The sequence below is a fragment of the Pteronotus mesoamericanus genome, unplaced genomic scaffold (genome assembly GCF_021234165.1).
Source record: "Pteronotus mesoamericanus isolate MK-2021 breed Mesoamerican mustached bat unplaced genomic scaffold, CSHL_Meso_final contig_74, whole genome shotgun sequence".
Lineage (NCBI taxonomy): Eukaryota > Metazoa > Chordata > Mammalia > Chiroptera > Mormoopidae > Pteronotus > Pteronotus mesoamericanus.
In genome coordinates, this window is record NW_026555247.1 from 6,982,131 (window position 1) to 7,003,137 (window position 21,007).

The 21,007-nt window shown below is 41.7% G+C and overlaps 1 protein-coding gene across 1 annotated transcript in view; it reads left to right on the forward strand.

Annotated features, from left to right (window-relative positions):
- Window positions 1-21,007, forward strand: part of LAMA3 (laminin subunit alpha 3) — a 254,462-nt gene that overhangs the window by 46,117 nt on the left and 187,338 nt on the right. The window contains exons 3-4 of the mRNA XM_054583453.1: window positions 13,129-13,246; window positions 13,958-14,076. Coding sequence (XP_054439428.1) covers window positions 13,129-13,246; window positions 13,958-14,076 — 237 coding nt within the window. The remainder of the gene's footprint in view (window positions 1-13,128; window positions 13,247-13,957; window positions 14,077-21,007) is intronic.

Here is a 21,007-nt window from a genome sequence, read left to right on the forward strand (position 1 = left end):
CTGCATTTCCTCAACCTCAGGACCCTAATCCCAGCAGATGGAGCCCCAGGTCCTCTGACTAAGGCGCAGCCCAGGCCACAGAGGAGCCAGGCCTGGCTGAGGCGAGCAGCACTTCACTGGCCTTGAGCCCTCTTGATACCCTGCTGCCCTCAGGCCCCTGCATCACGCCTTAGCAGCGGGGTGGCGGGGGGGCCTCTCCACCCTTCTTTTCTGTGATAGGACCTCTCCCTGTCTCCTGGGATTTCACATTCTTTTTGGGAGCCAAATGCATGAATAAAGGACTAGCGTATGCTCTGATAAGTGTAACACCATGGAGGGAGGCCTTTCCTCTGCTTGGGGATGCTTTGGGAACATTTCACAAGGGAGTGGCCTTTCCATTAGTCTTTCAAAGACAAAAAGGTTTGGGGGCCAATACTAGGCCCCTGATCATGGTGTGACCAACTGTCCCTGTTTGCCAAAGACTGAGAGGCAGGGTTTTCAATACTGCAACCAGGAAATCCCAGGCCAATGGGGCCTGTTGGTGACCCCTTTCAGTCTATCACAGCGATTTTCAACCAGTGCGCTGAGAGGATTTTTAAAACATGCAGTACCTGACTGGTCGGTCAGTGTCACTGCCTTCTGTTCTCTCAGATTGTCATGTTAAAAAAATGGCAAAAGCCAGCACAAAAGCCATCCAGTGTGAAGGAATTAAAGTAATATCTATTTTTTGTCAGATTGGCAAAAAAAATATATTTTTTGGTGTGCTGCAGAATTTTAGTAATTAGTTTATGTGTGCCGTGAGACAAAATAGGTTGGAAATCGATGGTCTATGATTTGTCTGGATCTTAGAATACTGCGTGTGTTTGTTTTACTAGTTATCTGAAAGCCTATAGTTTGTGGCTGGGACCCTGATGTCAAATTCTAGAATACAGAGCGACTTCCTGCCTGGAGCAGAGCTGGCTGTCAGAGTCTCTACCTTCTGTCCTGCTCCTTAATGTTGGGGCCTGACTTAATGACCTGCTTCCCCTGGATGAGACTGCCTATATATAGGTCAGTGTTTCTCAACACTAGTCTTTTCATTGCTGAGCTCAGAAGGGACACCCATGCATTTTAAGACCCATGACATCTTAAAATTCTTAATAATTTTATGTTTGAATTTGTGCTTTGTAAATCAAGTCCAGTGGGACAATGGAACTCATTCTCTTTCCCAGATAGGTTCTTAGCCACCTGCTTTCCCCAAGCCCTGGCATTGCAGTCTCTCCAACCCTCTACCATGCTGCCCTTTGCCCTTGGTGGGGTCTGGGAGCAGGTGCAGGGAGCGTTGGCTGCATGCACACCATGCAGAGAAGGGCATGGCAGCTTCCTCCTGTTCCAAGCCAGCAGAGTGATGGGTGAATTGGCAGGGATGAATCTGCATCCAGGTAAGAACCATGTCCTAGTGCAGAGGTTTAAGTCCCTCAGGAGTCACCCGTTTTTGTGGGTTAGGACAAGGGGCCCGGGGCAAGGGGAGATAGACCTCCTTGCTCCTGGCCAGGGCATGGTGTGCCATGTTATGTCAACCTATCAGCCTTTGGGAGGGAATCCTGGCACATACACAACCAGTAGCAGGGTGGAGTCCCCTGGTACCTGTGAGGGTCTTTATTCACCCAGCCCGCATCCCCTTGCCCAAGGGAATGCAAAGTTAAATAGCAAATAAAAAAAATACCATGATAAATCAAGACAGAAACTGGGAGAAAGGGAAAAGTATATTTTAGTAGCTTTAAAGGCAGTTTTCTTCCTGCCTTTATACAAGGACCCCTGCATCTGCCTTTTGCTCTAAGTTCTGCGCAATCTGCACATTTTAGCTGGCCCTGGTCCCAGGCCTCACTGCAGACCTACTGACTAAGAATTTTCTGAATCATATCCTTACATGAATTTCCTGAATTATATCCTGAGCCTGTTGGCATGCTCCCTGGGTGCTTCTAATGCACACTTAAGCTTGAGAACACTGCACTGTCATTTTGCCCCTTAGCTTGGCCAAATGTTCAGAATTGAGCATGTTTTTTCTCAGCCACATTTGTCCTCTATGGCCAGTGTGGGTAGTGTGGGGGGAAGAAAAGCCCAACAACTCAGAAACTTTAACTCCTACCACCATCAATTTCTGACCTAGTTGGGGAGTGGGGCCAAACTGAAATGAAATGGGGTGCTCTAAGCATGAGCACATCTGCGCTCCTACCCCACTAGGATTTCTTTGAAGGAAAGCCTGGCCATGGGACCTGGTTTGGTGCATGATGCCCCACCTTTCCTTCCTGCCTCAGTGGTAGTCCAAATAGTAGGGTTTGTGTCACTTTGTGAGGAGGACACAGAGCAGAGGTCATCCTCTATAGACTTAAGGCATGGATGAGATGTAAACACATTTATTGTTTTAAAGCACTGCTATTTTAGTGTTGATTGTCACTTCAATGCAACCAGCCTATCATGATTGACACAGGCTGTGTTTTATTGCATGAGATACTCTGACTCTCCTCAAGTCCTTAGTTGTAGGTCAAGAAGACACATGCACAGAACTTCCCTCACTGGTTCTCTGAGATGGAGGAAAATAAAACAATGATTTTCTTTTGATACTTCCTAAACAGAAACTTAGATTCTGACCCAACTTTGATGGTGAGATATGGCCCTGTGTGGCCACCTGCAGGCTTTGGTGTCCCTGTCTGCACTAGAAGCTTCAAGATGGGACCAGTCCTGGGCCAGGCTTATGGAAAGGTCTTGCCAGCCAGAAAAGGACATCAAGGAAGGAAGAAGCCAGAGGATACAAGGTTACAAGGTCATGGAGATATAGGAGGTCTGTCTGGAAAAAGTCCAACCATGGTTCATGTAATGAGATCAGTTTGCATAATATCCACATAACCTGGCAGTCAAGGAGAGTGGACTAGAATGCGCATGTGTGAACAATGATGACTTCACTGTACTAGTTAGTGGGAGCAGTAGACACCATTGAGTGGGCTGTGTACTGTGTGGTCATTGCATTCAAACTGACTGAGCAAGTAGAGCAATGAATCTGCATCAAATTTTGCCTTAAATTTCAACATTCCCCTGAGGAAACTATTTGGATGATTCAGAAGGCCACAGCTATGGGCAAGTGGTGATTGGCAGCTTCATCACTACAACATGCCCACTCATGCATCGTATCTTGTGCAGAGTCTTTTGGCAAAACATCAGATCACCCAGGTGACTCAGGCCCCCTACAGCCCAGATTTGGTGCCTTGTGACTTCTCACTTTTCCCAAAACTAAACTCACCTTTGAAAGGGAAGAGACTTCAGACTGTTGATGAGATTCAGAAAAGTATGACAGAACAGCTAATGGTGATTGAGAGAACTGTGTGAGGTCCCAAGGTTCCTACTTTGGGAGGGGGACTGAGTGGTCATTGTCCTATGTACAATGTTTCTTGTATCTTTGTCAATAAATATCTCTATTTTTAGTATTACATGGCTGCCTACCTTCTGGACAGACCTTGTAAAGCAGGACCTGGGATCTGAGCAGCTAACGGGAGGAAGATCAAGCCATCCAAATGGACATTTTCAAGCTTAGAAAGTTTTCCCAAATTGTAGGTGATTTATTATTTCCTGAATACCATTAGTTGAATTACAATTCAAGTGGAAGTAGTCCTTTCTTCCTGCAAGTTAGGCACTTAACATACCTTCATCTCTTAGCCAGTAGGAATGAATGAAAAACAAAATCTCAATTACTGGCTGCGATTCTTTCTAGGGTGCTTGTGTTCACATGTGTTTGCATTTCGAAGGCTTGCCCTGATCATGTTGTCTCCGCTTCTTCCTGAACTTCTGCTGCCGGCCTGAGAAGGTGCTGATAGACATTTCCAATGGTTTCCTGGGATTTTTGCCAAGTCCCTTGACCAGAACAGGTGGCAATGTGTTTTTTATGGTTACTAGAGTCCAGTGCTGCATCTAGTTTCGTGTTGATATGTTTCCTTAGGAAGTAGTTATTAGAGAATTTTACAGATATGGTCCCTGCTTCAAGGAGATGAGCTAATCATACTTTTCAGCTCATAGCATTTATGACCTATGCCACTGTTGCTTCATTTTTGTATATTCCCCTTCATCCTAGACCCCCCTCCTGTTCTTTCCCCTTCATATGCATCTGCTCTAATGTCTTTGCTACTTAACCTGAAATAGGCTTGTGTCCTCGAGGAGCGCTCACTTCCATGGCCTGAATCCTCATACGTGCCAGGCTCTGTGCCAAGTGCTCTCTAGGCCTCAACTCTTTTATCCCTCACTCCAACTCTATGTGGTGCATGGTTGCTGGCATCTCTGTCCTTGTGGAGTGGGTTCCACCTGGATGGTACTCCTGGCCTCTCTCTGTCCCCTCTTCTTCTGGATGGCAGATGTAGAATCAAGAATGGGGCATGCACGGCTCTGCCCCTTCCCTTGAGAGCAGGCATCCGGAGTCACCGATTAACCCTTCTCTGCTTCTCCGGCCAGAGCCACATGGGCCATCCACACAGGACATCTAGTCTGGCACTCCCCATCAGCAGACACAACTTACAAACTCCACTATCAACTTCACCAGAAATAAAGGCAATATTTTGTCTACATCACCCTTGTTCCTTTGTCTTTTCAATTGGTTCAGAACCCAATAGAGGTGAGGAGTGCTTTTTATCAGGCCCTTTCAAAACTTCCACATGAAGTCCTGTTGTTATTCCTTTTCACAGATGAGGGTAAAAATGAACAAAGAGATGAAGGGAATCACCCCGATTTCACATCTTGGAAACTGGAGCCAGAAATTCTGGCCCCAGGTCCTGCCCTCTTGAGCATTATGATACACTTCCCAAAAAATATGAAGTATTGTTTTGTGTGAATACATATGTATGTATATACATATGTATGTGAATGTGTGTGTATATATATACAATTTACATGAATATGCTGTAACATCTAGTTTGATGCCTTCTGTATTCATGCCCTTTATGTTATAAAGGTTCACCGTATTTGCTATATGTGTATCTGTTTCCTTGCTTCTGACATCTATGGGGTTGGTATGGTCATTGTGAGATGATCTTTTACATTATTTTATTTAACAGAATATTATCTTGGGGAAAGTCATGTAAAGGCATAAATGAGGTGTGCACCAGATATTTAGAACTCACATTGCATTTCCCCCCAGAAAAATGCTGTGACTAGGGACAACCTTCAGAGCTATGTGTTAAAAACCTTTGTGTAGCTATAATAGCCGTCCTATTCCACATTTGCAAGATGGGATAGTATAAACATTATTTAATCCTTTCCCTCACTGTGGCCTTTGCAGTACAGGGAGAAAAGTTGTCCCAGACTGGAGAAAGGCCTAATGAACAGAGAGTAGAGAGTTGGGGAGACAGAGATGCGTCTGTGGAAAGCGAGGGTGCCAGGCCATTGGGTGAGTTTGGGATGATGGAAGTTTGGGGCTCCACCTACTCCCAACCCCAGACCCTTCTTTTCAGAATGCCTAGCTGTTCACGCTATCTGCCATCGTAAGACCCAGATCGCAGTCCCTACAAAGTGGCGAATTGCCTCTAGAGGAATGGTTCCTGCTGGCATGGAAGGTGTCCACCACCCATCCCCTTCTCCTCCACCAGGCAGAGTGGGGGGATGCTGCGCCTCCATACTCCCACCCTAACCATGCCTGCGGTGGTGGGTCTGTTCCCCTGGCTCATGTTCCACTCCCAGACTGCTCCGGGGCAGGCATGAATCCCTGCCCTTGTAACTAACAGAGTCTTACCAGAGGTGGATTTCAGGAACTGAAGCTCACCCTCAGTTCAATTCTCTCACCCAAGGTTCCCTGACTCCCAGTGATTGCTGAGCTGGGCTCAGAACCCAGTTCTCCTATTACCCACCGGACGTGGAGCCTGTCCACACTTCACTCTGCTGCCAGCTGCCTTTGCTCGCCACGTCCGCTGTGGCCCTTCACACCAGCACCCCCACCCCCATGCTGCAGCGTCACTCTTTGTCACACATTTGTCTGCTATGAAGGATGCCTGGTAGGGGTCCTTGTGGGAACCAGAGCCTTTGGGACACAAGCGGTCATCTCATGTTTAGATCCAAGAGTTCAGCTGGGGATCACTGTTGCATCACAGCAATGGTAACCATGAGTTGTCCCACTTTATGCCAGGCAATCACAGTCCTTAGGGTTTTGGCTGACTACCAGCATCACCCTCATCCAGGCAACGTGCAGGCCATACCCTGGCCTCCAGCTAAGCGTAACCAAGATATTCCTGTTGCAGTTCATGAGTGGGCAGGAGAACCAGGCACATGCACTGTATCCCCAAGGCCATGTGCACTCAAGCCATGAATATTTAATTCCTCCTGTGATGAGCAGGTTAAAGGAAAATCACAGTGCTCCAGGAAGAATCAAATACCTATGACTAACCAGAGTGAAGGCTACGCTGAGACCTGTAGGTTAAAGAGAGATTAGCAGGCTCCAGGGGGCTGGGGTCAGGCTTCCATTGCGTCATGTCAAGGTGAGGTGGATGCAAAGTGCAGATTAAATAAAGAGCTGGAAGCATGGGTCTGAAGTGGGTGCGGGGAGTCTGGACTACAGATATACTGTATTGCCCACAAAATCCATTTCGTTTTTTACATAAAATAAAAGACATATTTTTTCATTTTCTCCAATAACTTTATTGATTTGGATATTTTGAGTATGTTGGCTATTTCCCACATAATATAACGTTGATCATTCTCAATTAATGTCTCGATTTGATCGCTATCAACTTCAACTTGTCTACCCAACTGTGGAGCATTGTCCAGCAAGAAATCTCTAGCGTGAACCTACTCAAACCACTTCTTAAAAAAAATTTATTTATTTTTTAATTTATAAATCATGTTGATTCTATTAACAGTTGTCTCAATTTTTCCCTTTTACCCCCTTCCACCCACCCCACCCCGAACCCCCACTCCCACAGTCAATTCCCACTCTGTTGTCCATGTCCATGGGTCATTCATACATATTCTCTGTCTAGTCCCTTCCCCTTCTTTCCACCATTACCCTCTTTCCCCCTCCCCTCTGGTCACTTTCAGTCTGCTCCATGTTTCCATGCCTGTCAAACCACTTTTGACACATTTGATCAGTTACAGTACCTTCTCCATACACTGCACAAATCTTTGTGTGTGTGTCAGTTGCATTTTTTCTTTCTTGAAATAATAAGGCATAACATGCTGACAATGTTGCATATTTTCTTCCATCTTCAAAGTTAAAATGGCTCCACAAAAATTCACCAATTTTGATGTTTTTCTAAATGTACGCTGCTATGACAGCTGTCACAATACAATCTAACAAAATTGTTTTGAATGAAGTTAAAGACAACTAAGTGCTACTAGAGCCACCTTACGGAATAAAACAAGTAAACTTCTTTGCCAACCCAATACACCAGAGTGGGTGGTGGAAGGGGGAAGTGGAGTGTGGAGTGAGGTGAGACAAAGCTGAGAGCTGAACCCTCAGTGACTTGAGGAGAGTGAGAGTGAGTGAGAGGTGAGGAGGGAGGAGCCGAATCAGCACATCACCCTTCCCGGATGCGTGGCTGGCTGTGATGGGGAGAAGGAGCTACGGTAGAGCTAGAGGAGGACCTGTCTTTAGGATGAAAGAGAGGTTTAAAAGCTGATGGTGGGGATCCAACAGAGGCGGGGGTGGGGAATGGGATCTGGAGCACAGAGGGAGGGATTGGCTTTTGACAAAAGAATCTCCTAGCTCCACTGGACCAGAGGGAAGAGGGAGAGGATGTGCAACTGTGCTTGTTGATTTGGGAAGGGAAGGCAAAGGAGTTCGTTTTTGGTAGCTCTGATTTTACCAGTGAAAGAGAAAAAGTCACTTTTGAGGATGGGCAGAAACAAGGGAGGCTGCACAGTGAGAGCCATGGGTCCTCTGTGAGGACCCAGCCACAGCCGAAAGCTGGCCGCTGCAGCTGGCGCTGGTGGCACAGGCAGCCCTGAGTCTGACTCTGAACTCAGTAACCTCGGCTGGGGTCAGCCACTGGCCCCAGAAGCCAGATGCTGCTGCCGTCTTTGTTGCTGCTAGAAAGGATTCTTTAGTGTCCCTGACTTTTTATATCATTTGCTCTAGGTGCAAAATCTGGGCAGGAGACAGATCTGATTTGTGATTTGTGGAGTCCAGGTCATGCGCCCACGCTGCCTTACTTGCTGAGGGTGCCAGAAAAGCTGGCATTTTCAGCTTTTAAAAGTGGAGGCGCCTTCTGTTCCCAGCAAGATTCCTCAGGTGGAGATGGCGTATCAGATCCTCAGAAGTCCCACCAACTAACGGCAAACACTTCCCCTTCTCCAGCCTCACTCTGCATGGCCGGGCAAGTTCCTTGTGTCAGTCAGATCCAAGCACGCAGAGAGCAGCCTCCTCATCCAGAGCTGGCTGCGATAGTTCTCAGTGTCCAGGATGATGCTTCTGAAATACATGGTCTGTCTCCTTATTGGGCTTGTTATTGTGACAACCCATGAAATACCCCGGAGGGTATGACATCCCCTTTGAGAACTACCATGCTAAAGGATTTAGTGTTCAGAAAATAAAAGACAGCTTTTGATCAAAGAGCAAATTCTAAGAAGAATATTTAATCTGTGGCCCAGGTGATTTGAAAATGACACTTCAGCTTAAAGCTCATTCCCCTCTCCCCACCCCCAATATATGCTGACTAATAAAAAAAAGTTGAATCAATTTAAGTGACTCTCATCATGCTCTGCAGACATGCACAGCTGTTGTCAAAAAGTTCTCTGAAGTGCCCTGTCAATATCCTGTAAGGATATTGGAAACACAGGCAAAAGGATACTTTTAGCCTTTGATAAAACTCTGATGTAGCCTTGGTTAAACTCATGGATGCTGAAGTTAAGGAAGATGTAACAGAGGGAGAAAGGCATAGATATGACAAGCAAAAGTAGGACAGGACCGTTATGAGTGCAGGTCGGAAACAATAATGATCTTTAGGTAGAAAGATTTTGACCAAGAGGAGGAGACTGGAACATTACAGAGGGTGTGAAATTATTTATGAAAAGTGATAACATCATTTGGAAGCTGATTTAGGACAAATCATCATCAAGAAATATTTTGTTGCAGTGTATCAGGGTGTAAGTCGCCTATAGAAATCAACTTATTTTCAGGAGTTACTGAGTCTAAAAAAATATAGTGCAGGAAGATTCAGAAAGCTTGGTTGCTGGTTATTAAAGATGAGTTAGTTAAATATCTTTGTCTTGGAAGAACATGACTATAACCCTCCTGTATGTTTTGTCAGACAAATTTTTAGGCTACTTATTAGTTCAGTGGGTGAATCAAGGGTCATACTTATTTTTCTTATAAATTACCAAAAAAGCATGAATGTGAAAAACTGAGTTTTAAAAGAGAATCAGTCCCTAGACAAAAAAAAAAATTCCCTAAAAGAGTAACTACACAGAGTAGGATAAAATATAAGACTCGAAATAAAATAGAGCTCAGAATTCTTCAATTCCGAAAGGCTTCGCTTATTTAAAATCACCACCAAATATTTGCAAGTTGTTAGCAGTGGATAAAATGCTCTTGAATAACATATTTTAGTCTCGAGTTCTGCACTTTTGAGTCTACTTTAAGGAATAATGATTCATGTCCGCAAGTACTGAAAATCATGCTCCTTGTCATCAATTATTTTTTCTCCAGAGTTATGAATTTATCAGTAATAAAATATAGGTGTGTGTGTTTCACCTTTTTCCCATCTTTTGACTTTTTTCCCTTGAAATTTTCCATTAAAAATAGTGGCTTGTCATTTTCCAAGTTGTTGGAGTGATCCAAATCTTTAGAGTCAATTTTGGTTTAGGGATTTTATTTCTTAAGATATTGTGGTTACCTTCAATGAGGCAGCGAGAGATGAGAGACTCTAGTTCTCCTCTCCCTTCCAGGTTCTACCCTAAATCTCTGACTCCTGCTGACTTGAATCTTAATTCCTTAAAAAAAAACTACGGTAATGTGGTGTTGGTATTGAAATCCTGGGCAGGCTGTGAGGTGGGACAAATAGTAGAATATGTGCTACTCCAACGGCTAGGAGGGGGACCTAGGAGACAAAACACTGAGGAAACATGTAATGGCATGAACCTGTCAGGAGTGCAGTGGGTTTCTTCTCAAAAAGAAATTCTAGAGTAAAGTTTTTATCCTGGGTGAAAGGTTGACCTAGGGACCTGCTGAGTCCCTTCCTGTAAGTTTCTGGGGTGATCTACCTTCCTTCCTTGCAGGTGACCAGGTGCTTCCGGGAAATAGTAAGAGAAACTGAGGGATGACGTGACTTTCCTCCACACACACTCTTTGATAGGGCCAGGGTCTCAGTTTTATAGTAAATGGTGATGATAAACCCACGAGAAAGAAGTGCCCTTGCTGAGCTGTTGGCAGCTGTGCTCTTTGGACCAGGATTAACAGGATCCTTTTTCAGCTGAGTTGTATTTTCATCACTGACCTTGATTGTTTTGTGAGGATTGTACATCATTTTGGGAAATGTTTTCAAACAATGTTACTAAAATTGAGTTTAATTTCACCAGATCTATATCTTTCCTTCTCAATTAAAGCATTTCTATGAAATTAGCACTTTAGATAATTTTTTCAAATGGGCATCAATCACAAAAGAAATTCAATTGTTTGGTCCTATATTTTGGGACTTATTTTTCATAATCTGTATTTATATTTTTACATGGATAGTGGGGAAGGTTTATAATTTAGTTAATAAAAATAAATGTTTCAAAATGTCTCTCTGTGGGTTCCTTATTAATGACAAAATTAAAAAGGTAACTTTATAATGGGGAAATCTAGGGACATCTTCTGAGACAAGTCATCAGACATAGCATCACCGACAAGAGGACGCTGTGGCATCGTGTGCCCCCTGGCAGGATGGCATGAGAAGGGTATGTCACATAGGTAGTAACCCTGCCAAAATGCTCACCGTGAACCAGATCGTGAGAAGATAGTCAGACAAACTCAGATTGTGGAACATGCTGTGATAGAAAAGACCTGGACTCTTTGAAATGTCAGTGTCAGGAAAGACAAAAACCCTGGAAGGATTGCTCTTGATTTAAAAAGGCAAGAGAGACTTGACCAGTAAATGTTGTATGTAATCCTTGTTTGGATCCTGGATTGGGAGTATACAGCAGGTGTTATTAGGAGAATCAGGAGAATTTGGATACGGACAATGTGTTAGATAAGATTTTTGTATCAATGGTAAAATTTATCAGGCACCAAAATGTTGAGTTTATGAAAGAGAAATATGCATGTTTTGGGGAGCTACATGCTGACAAAATGATGTCTGTAAGTTACTTTCAGAGATTTTTAAAAAAAAATGTGTTTGTGTGTGTGTGTGTGTGTGTGTGTGTTATTTCTCTGAAAATGCATATATTTGCCATTGCTTTTCTGCTTCTAGTGACTCCATTGTCTGGTGATTTCCAGCTTCATAAAGGGTCTTTGTTTACATCAGTGAATCTCAAGTGTGGGTCCTGCATGCTTTGAAATATTATGAGTGATCAAAGAGCAAACATAAGTAACTGATAATAGGAGTTTAGCAGAAGGAGCCATTTAAAAAGCACATAATTTTAAATTATCAAGCAGAAGAGAATAAATTTATAACTGTTGGTTTAACATGCCTGAGCCAGCTGTGAACCCACTTTGGACAGCGCTCACACTGCCTCACAGTGACATTTTAAATTTGCAAGTCTCAGGGATTTACTGTAGGGCTGGAGCACTTGGCAAGGATTGATTGCAAGTTACACACAGCAGTGGAGATGACCCAGAAAGCATAGAGCGTCAGTGCCAGTGGGCTCAGGAAAAGAATGAAAGGCAGCTAACCAGTAGTCAGGTCACAGAAATAGGTTCCTAGATGAAAATGGGAGGGAGGCATTTTATTTTTTAATTTAATTTAATTTATTTTTATCCTCACCCAAGGACCTGCTTATTGAGAGAGAGGGGAAGAGAGAGAGGGGGAGAAACATCTATGTGAGAGAGAAACATTGATCAGTTGCCTGTCTTAGCATGCTCTGACCAAGGACCGAACCCACAACCTAGGGCAGGTGCCCTGACTGTGAATCAAACCCATGACCTTTTAGTTTATGGGATGACGATCCAGTCAACTGAGCCACACCAGCCAGGGCAGGAGGGAAACATTTTAAAGTGGAATGCCCTGTCTGCTAGGTGCTGGAAGATGAGTTGGTTGAATCGATAAGCTTATTAAATTAGGTCTGGGTATCAGGCTCCTCTAACAAGTGGAGCAGCCACATGCTGTCTCCTTCCGTCTGCTGCTAGATTTGGAATTTTTGCTGTGCTGCATCAAAGGAATCACACCTTATCTCAGAACATAATGCAGTGAAACAGAGAGTGGTCTTCTGAGCTATTGGGACTATTTCATTTATTTGGATTTTCAGTAGCAGAAAGTGCAATTTTGGGAAACCATTGCATTCAAATAACCCTCGAGATGTGTTATATATAATATAGCTTCCCACTTCCAGGCTCCCTGTAATGGAAACTTTGAATATTTGAAAATAATGATGACAATTATTATTTGAGCTTTCTGACAATTAATTTCCTCGAAGCTGAAAAATGTCAAATATTAAGCACCTACTAAGCCTGTGGTATAGCTAATGGTCAGTGAGTAGAATACATGTAGGTTCAGGATTCTTACACCTGCAAGATGTGGGCACATTACTTAACCCCTCTAAGTCACATTTTCCTCATCCTCATTATTGTAATGCAAGAATGTTTGAGGGGTGCTTATCGTAGTACCCAGAACATAGTAATGATTAAATCATAAATTATTAAATAAACAGGGTTTGGGGGTGCGATGAATAGGCATCTGACGATGACTATTGCTTGACATCAGGATTCTCAGAATGTACAGACCTTAAGATGCTGTGTAGCCTGGTTGAAATTCAAAGACATAATGATTAAGGTATGACAAAGATTAATGTCATACCTTTGAAAAGTGATCATTTCGGTTTTGGACGTAATAACATTGAGAAACTCAACCCAAGTGGAGATGTCCAAGAGACAGGTAGGAATGGGATCTGGATCTTGGGAGAGGTATGGCTATGTGTGTTGATTTGGGAATCAACAGCATATAGAGACGGTCAAAATTGTAGATAGACAAGGTGACTTTAATAACTGTATCGCTTTTGCTTTATCAGCTCTTCCATGTGGCCTATATTTTAATCAAATTTGCAAATTCTCCTCGTCCTGATCTTTGGGTCTTGGAAAGATCTGTAGACTTTGGGAGCACCTACTCACCTTGGCAATATTTTGCTCGTAAGTAATCGTAAGTAATGCTATAGGGATTTTAATTATTTGCAACAGATTAAGACTTTGGATTTAACTAGGAAATTTGTTTCTCCATGTGGCTAGTTAGGGACTGGTCAACTTTAACTTTCCAGGTTCCCCTTAGAACAGCCCTATTTATCGAGCATGTGTGCATTAATTGCAAGCATACACACGCAGAGCTGAGGTTGAAATGCCCTTTATGTTAACAGTTCTTGCCATTATGTAGGGAGAAACTGTGTACCTGTAACTGGGCCATAGCTGCAATCCTTTTCCTTTTATGCCAAATTAGGAACCAAGTTTCATTCTTGGATCCTGCATTTCATATAACTTACCTTGACCCTGTCATCTTCACTAATGAAGAATGTCAGTATGACGAACCCTATGACAACTTGAAGTGGACAGAAATTTTGCTTACAAAAGCACTGGGTTTTCCATGAATGTTCCTTAGAGGGTAAACTTGCTTAATGAGTGAGGATTTAGAGCCGCATCTCCAAACATTGCTTCTGAAAGTCAAGTGGCTTGAAATGGCTTGGTATTTTCTTTCATGATTTAAAACTTCATTCTAAGCTTTTGTCTAAAAATCTTCAATGCTTCTCTGTTCTTATTCATGTATCTTCTTAAGGAAACATTAGATTTTTAAAGAGATTTACATCAAGCTGATAGTATTTTATTTGATAATCCTAAATGTTTCCTTTCTAGATTCTAGAGTAGACTGTTGGGAACAATTTGGGCAGGCAGCAAATATGGCTGTCACCCGAGATGATGATGTGCTTTGCACTACTGAATATTCCCGGATTATACCTTTGGAAAATGGTGAGGTAAGTGAATTTGGGAGGCCATGAGAGAGGAGACTCAGAAATGAACATAAGTATCAAATTTTTCATAATTGTGAAACTTGCACTTTCAAGGAGATCTGACGGGGGTCACTATGGAGACCAGTACTTGGTACTAAATGGTAAAAGAATCACATCGAAGACTCCCAGGATGAATTGGATTGGATTTTTTAAAAAATTGCAGTATAATTAATATTGGAAATTCTATTTGAGGCCTCTAATTCTCTGGCAGTCACGATTCCAGATTCAAGGCCCATAGATCTGGAAGTCTACTTTTCTGGTGGATTATTTAGAAAGTGGTTTGCTGGTGATTGACATGAAGCCCCTCCCACCGCTTCCCAGCCACATTATCCCAGTAAAAGTAATGAGATGAAGGGAATGTGGCAGCACTAATCCCTGATCCCTTGGGCAGGGTGGGCATCATCTGTTGGGAAAAAACAAATTGTTGTCCTTTAGGGTTGCATTTTGACCTTGTGAAGTCAGCCAGGCTATTGTTAAGGTGATGGGAAAACAGAGGTGGGAAAAATCAGAGAATTCCATGGAAATTGTGAGGCCATAATGAGCATGAAGTGAGTTTCAAATAAGTTTGTTTAATGGGTGTCTGTCTCCCCCTCTTTAGGTAGAAAAATCTTGAGCAGCTCTATGCAGTATCTTGCAATGAGTGGTGAGTGGTTCGTGTCTCAAATGGTTGGGACTTGAACTTCATCACCTCAAATTTTATTTTTTTTTCTTTTTACATTTTTTTAATTGTTGAAATACATTTGTCTCAATTTTGCCCCAACCACTTTCCCCTGTCCCAACCACCCCCACCTCCCACCCTCAATCCTTCCCCACTTTAGTTTAGTCCATGAGTCCTTTATACATGTTTCTTGATTTGACCTTTCCCCCTTTTTTCCCTGTTACCCCCTTACCCCCAGTTACTGTCAGTTTGTTTTTTCTTTCGATGTTGCTGGTTATATTTTTCTTGCTTGTTTGTTTTGTTGATTAGGTTCCACTTTATAGGTAAGATCACATGGTATTTGTATTTCACCCTCTGGCTTATTTTGCTTAGCATGATGCTCTCCAGTTCCATCCATGCTGTCCCGAAGGGTAGTAGCTCTTTCTGCTGCATAGTATTCCATTGTGTAAATGTGCCATAGTTTTTTGATCCACTCATATTGATGGGCACTTAGGCTGCTTCCAGTACTTGGCTATTGTAAATTGTGCTGCTATGAACATTGGGGTGCACAGGTTCTTTTGAATTGGAGTTTTGGGATTCTTAGGGTATAATCCCAGCAGGGGAATCACTGGGTCAAAAGGCAGTTCCATTTTTAGATTTTTGAGGAAATTCCACACTGTTTTCCACAGTGGCTGCACCAGTCTGCATTCCCACTAACAGTGTACTAGGGTTCTTTTCTCCACAACCTCTCCAGCACTTGTTTGTTGATCTGTTTATGATGGCCATTCTGACTGATGTGAAGTGGTATCTCATTGTGGTTTTAATATGCATTTCTCTGATGGCTAGTGATGCCGAGCCTCCTTTCATATGCCTATAGGGCCCTCTGTATGTCCTCCTTGGAGAAGTGTCAGTTCAGGTCCTTTGTCTTTTTTTTAATTGGATCATTTGTCTTCCTGGAGTGGAGTCATATGAGTTTTGTATATATTTTGGAGATCAGACCCTTGTCCAAGGTATCATTGGCAAGTATATTTTCCCATAATGTTGGCTCCCTTTTCATTTTGCTGATGTTTTCTTTAGCCATACAGAAGCTTCTTATTTTGATGAAGTCCCATTTGTTTATTCTTTCCTTTGTGTCCCTTGCTCTAGGGGATAGATCAGTGAAAATATTGATGTGTGGAATATCTGAGAGTTTCCTGCCTATGGTGTCTTCTAGGACTTTTCTGGTATCACGACTTATATTTAAGTCTCTTATCCCTGTTGAGTTTATTTTTGTATATGACATAAGTTGGTGGTCAAATTTCAATTTTTTGCATGTCGCTGTCCAGCTCTCCCAACACTATTTGTTGAAGAGCCTATTTTTTACTCCATTTTATGCTTCTGCCACCTTTGTCAAATATTAATTGACCGTAGATACATGGGTTTATTTCTGGGCTACTCTTTTCCTTTGCTCTATGTGTCTCTTCTTATGCCAGTACCACACTATTTTGATTACAGTGGCCTTGTGATATAATTTGATGTCAGATATTAGGATCCCTCCTCCTTTGTACTTCTTTTTCAAAATTTCTGTGGCTATTTGGGGTCATTGATAGTTCCATATAAATTTTTGAAATGTTTGTTCTATATCTGTGAAATATATCATTGGTATTTTAATAGGGATTGCGTTAAATCTATAAATTGCTTTGGGTAGTATGGACATTTTGATGATATTAACTCTTCCAGACCATGAACACAGTATATGCTTCCATTTATTTTTGTCCTCCTTAATTTCTTTCTTCAGTGTTGCATAGTTTTCTGCTTATAGGTCTTTTACCTCCTAGGTTAAGTTTATTCCTAGATACTTTATTTTTCTTGTTGCTATAGCAAGTGGGATTTTTCCCCTGATTTCTGATTCTGATATTTCATTGTTGGTGTACAAAAATGCCTTTGATTTCTGAATATTGACTTTGTATCCTGCTGTTTTGCCAAATTCATTTATTAGGTCAAGTAGTTTTTTGGTGGAGTCCATAGATTTTTCTATGTACATTATCATGTCATTTGCAATGACAGTTTTACTTCCTCCTTTCCAGTTTGGATGCCTTTTATTTTTTTTCTTGTCTGACTGCTGTGGCTAGGACTTCCAAAACTATAATGAATAGAAGTGGTGAAAGTGAACAACCTTGTCTTGTTCCCAATCTTAGTTGGAAAGCTTTTAGTTTTTGCCCATTGAGTATAATGTTAACGGTAGGTTTTTCATATATGGCTTTTATTTTGTTGAGGTATGCCCCCTTTACTCTCACTTTGCTGAGTGTTTTTATCATAAATGGGTGCTGTACCTTATCAAATGCTTTTTCTGCATCTATTGATATGATCATGTGGTTTTTGTCTTTCCTATTGTTTATGTGATGTGTTACATTTATTGATTTGCAAATATTGAACCGTCCTTGCATCCCTGAGATGAATCCCACTTGATCATGGTGGATGATCTTTTTAATGTATTGCTGGATGCAGTTTGCCAATATTTTGTTGAGGATTTTAGCATCTATGTTCATCAACGATATTGGCCTGTAGTTTTCTTTCTTTGTTGTGTCCTTTCTGGTTTTGGGATTAGGATGATGCTGGCCTCATAAAAAGAATTTTGGAGTCCTCCCTCTTCTTGGGCATTTTGGAATAGTCTGAGAAGGAGAGGAGTTAGCTCTTCCTTAAATGTTTTGTAAAATTCTCCTATGAAATCGTCCAGCCCAGGGTTTTTTGTGCCAGGAGTTTTTTGATTACTGCTTCAATTTCACAAGCTGTTATCAGTCTGTTCAGGCTTTCTGCTGCTTCTTCATTCAGTGTTGGAAGGTTATATTTTTCCAGAAACTTGTCCATTTCACCCAGGTTTTCAAATTTCTTGGCATATAATTGTTCATAGTAATTTCTTACAATCCTTTCTATTTCTGTGGTGTCAGTTGTAATTCCTTCTCTTTCATTTCTGATATTATTTATTTGGGTCCTCTCCCTTGTTTTCTAGATATGTCAACATAAAGGCTTGTTGATTTTGTTTATCTTTTCAAAGAATCATCTCCGGGATTTATTCATCCTTTGAATTGTTCTTTTAGTCTCTATGTCATTCAGTTCTGCTCTGATCTTGAGTATTTCCTTCCTTACACTCTCTCTGGACTTTGTTGTTGTTTCTCCAGTTCTTGAAGCTGTAATGTTAGATAATTTATTTGAAATGTTTCTATCTTTTTTTAGGTAGGCCTGCATTGCTATGAACTTCTCTCTTAGGACTGTCTTCACTGTGTCCCATAGATTTTGGACTGTTGTGTGTTCATTTTCATTTGTTTCCAGAAACTTTTTGATTTCTTCTTTGATCTCATTATTGACCCATTCATTGTTTAATAGCATGCTATTCAATCTCCATGAGTTAGAATATTTTTGAGTTTTTTCCTTGAGGTTTGTCTCTAGTTTCAAGCCCTTGTGGTCTGAGAAAATGCTTGTTATGATTTCAATTTTCTTGAATTTTTGAGGCTTGTTTTGTGTCCTATTATGTGGTCTGTCTTTGAAAATGTTCCGTGTGCATTTGAAAAGAATGTGTATTTTGCTTCTTTGAGATGAAAGATTCTATATATATTAGTTAAGTCCATTTGATCTAATGTGTCATTCAGTTCCACAATATCCTTGTTGATATTCTGTTTGGAAGATCTATCCATTGTTGACAGTGGAGTGTTAAAATCCCGTACGATCAGTGTGTTGCGGTCTCTATCTTTCTTGACGTCCTCCAAGATTTTCCTTATATATTTGGGTGCTTTTATGTTGGGTGCATATAGGTTTACAATGTTTGTGTCTTCTTGATGGATTCTTCCTTTGAGTATTATGAAGTGTCCTTCTGGATCTGTTTCTATGGCCTTTGTTTTGAAATCTACTTTGTCCAATATATGTATTGCTATCCTGGCTTTTTTTCCTGTCCATTTGCTTGGAATATTTTTTCTATCCCTCTATTTTTAGTCTGTGTAGGTCCTTTGCTCTGAGGTGGGTCTCTTGTAGGCAGCATATGTGCAGGTCATGTTTTCTTATCCATTCAGTTACCCTATGTCTTTTAATTGGGGCATTGAATTCATTTACATTTAAAGCTATTATTGATAGGTACTTATTCATTTTTTTCCCTTTGTACCTGTGTTCCTCTCTTTCTCACTCTATTTCTTCATATCCTTTAAGTAGTCCCTTTAGCATATCTTACAGTGCTGGTTTGGTGGAGGTGTATTCTTTTAGCCTTCTTTTGTCTGAGAAACTCCTTATTTTACCTTCTATCTTCATTGAGAGCCTTGTTGGGTAGAGTAGTCTTGGTTGCAGGCCTTTACTTTTCATTACTTGCAATATTTCTTGCCATTCCCTTCTGGCTTGTAGTGTTTCTGGGGAGAAGTCTGCTGCTAGCTGTATTGGGGCTCCCTTGTATGTTACTATCTGTTCCCTGTTAGATTCTCTGTTTGTCTTTGATATTTGCCATTTTAATGATGATGTATCTTCAAGTGGGCTTCATTGAGTCCCTCTTGAATGGGACCCTTTGTGCTTCCTGGATTTGTGTGCCTTTTTCTCTCCTCAAATTAGGGAAGTTTTCCATCATTACTTTTTCAAACAGGTTCTCTATCCCTTCCTCCTCTTCTTCTTCTTCTTCTTCTGGTATTCCTATTATATGGATATTATTATGTTTTAGGTTGTCCTGCATTTCCCTAAATGCCCCTTCATTCTTTTGGAGTCTTTTTTCATTTTCTTGCTCTTTCTGGGAGTTTTTTTCTACCTTATCCTCCAGCTCATGATTTGATCCTCTGTTTCATCTAGCCTACTTTTGATCCTTCTACTGAGTTCTTCAATTCAGAAATTGTCTTCTTCATTTCCTCTTGTCTCTTATTGAAGTTTCTATGTCCTTTTTCGTGCTGATATATTTTGCAGTAAGTTACTCATGGTTCCTGTAGTTTTTGGTAATTCTCTCTGAGCTCACTTAGCTTCCTTAGAACCACTGTTTTGAATTCAATATCTGATAGTCGACTTGCCTCTATTTCATTTAGTTCTCTTTGTGGGGATTCCCCCTTTCCTTTCTGTTGTGGGGTATTTCTTTGTCTTCTCATTATTTGTGAGACTCTTATTTATTTATTTTTGCTTCTGCTTCTTAAATTGATGTGTCTTGACTTCCTGACTTTGTGGTGTTAAACTTCTATGGTAGGAGATCTGTGAGACTCAGTGGTATAGTCTCCTTAGTCTCCTGAACTTGATGCTCTTAGGATGCATTTTATGCTGTTTATGTTGACTCTCTGAAAGTAATTAGGTTTTGATCGTTGTTTAATTATTCTTTGGTGGGTCCTTCCCTCCAGCCGGTTGACTGAGGAGGAATCTCCACACAGAAAACTAAATGAAATAGAGGCAAGTCAACTATCAGGGTCTCTCTGCATACCACATCTTGTGTGTTTTGTGCAGGTGGTGCCAGAACAAAACCACAAAGCCCTGAAAACAAACCCACATCTGCAAAAATAACTCCCTCCTGCATTCCCACTATCAACAGCAAATGATCCAGTACTAATAAAGCTGTAAAGAGATTAAAACTATTATAAGAAAGGAGAGAAATAAACTGTTAATATAAAATCTCATGACTTAATATGCACAAACTTGATGGATTCGAAATGAACATTAAAAAGCTATACAGTAAAGAAAATATTGCAAATCATGGAGAATACCACAGTAGATTTTGTCTCGGTAGCCTCTAGTGTTTACTGCTGTTTTTTCTTTCTTGATCTGCCTGTGGTGATGTCAGCTATTGACCCCATCTGACCTTAGGCAGCCTGTTTGAGACCTCCAGGAATCTACTGTCTGTGGCTATCTTCTTCATTTGTTAGTCTAGTCACTTGGCAGTCATCAGTCAGGCTTAAGCATCACAGGGCAGGGCAGAGTCCCCCCTGGGGGCCAGGCTATTGTTTCCTCTCACACTGCTGGCACTCAGGGAGTGATCTGCCTGAGCAAGATGGCAGCTGCCATATGGGGGATGACTCAGCACCAGGATCCCACCAGCTCTTCCCTCAGTTCTCTCCCCAAAGCCTCCACTCCCTTCTCTCCTCAGGCATCTCTAACCCACTCTGTCCCCACCTTTTCCAGAGCCCAGGGTAAGTGGCTGCAAATAAAAATTTATGTAGTAGCCTTTTAAATGGTTCTTGGCATCTTTAGCCACCTGTCTCTGGCCAAGAGCAACCCTACTGCTTTTTGCAGCTGGCTGTTATCTCTGTACTTTTTGGGCTCTGGTGCTATAAGCTG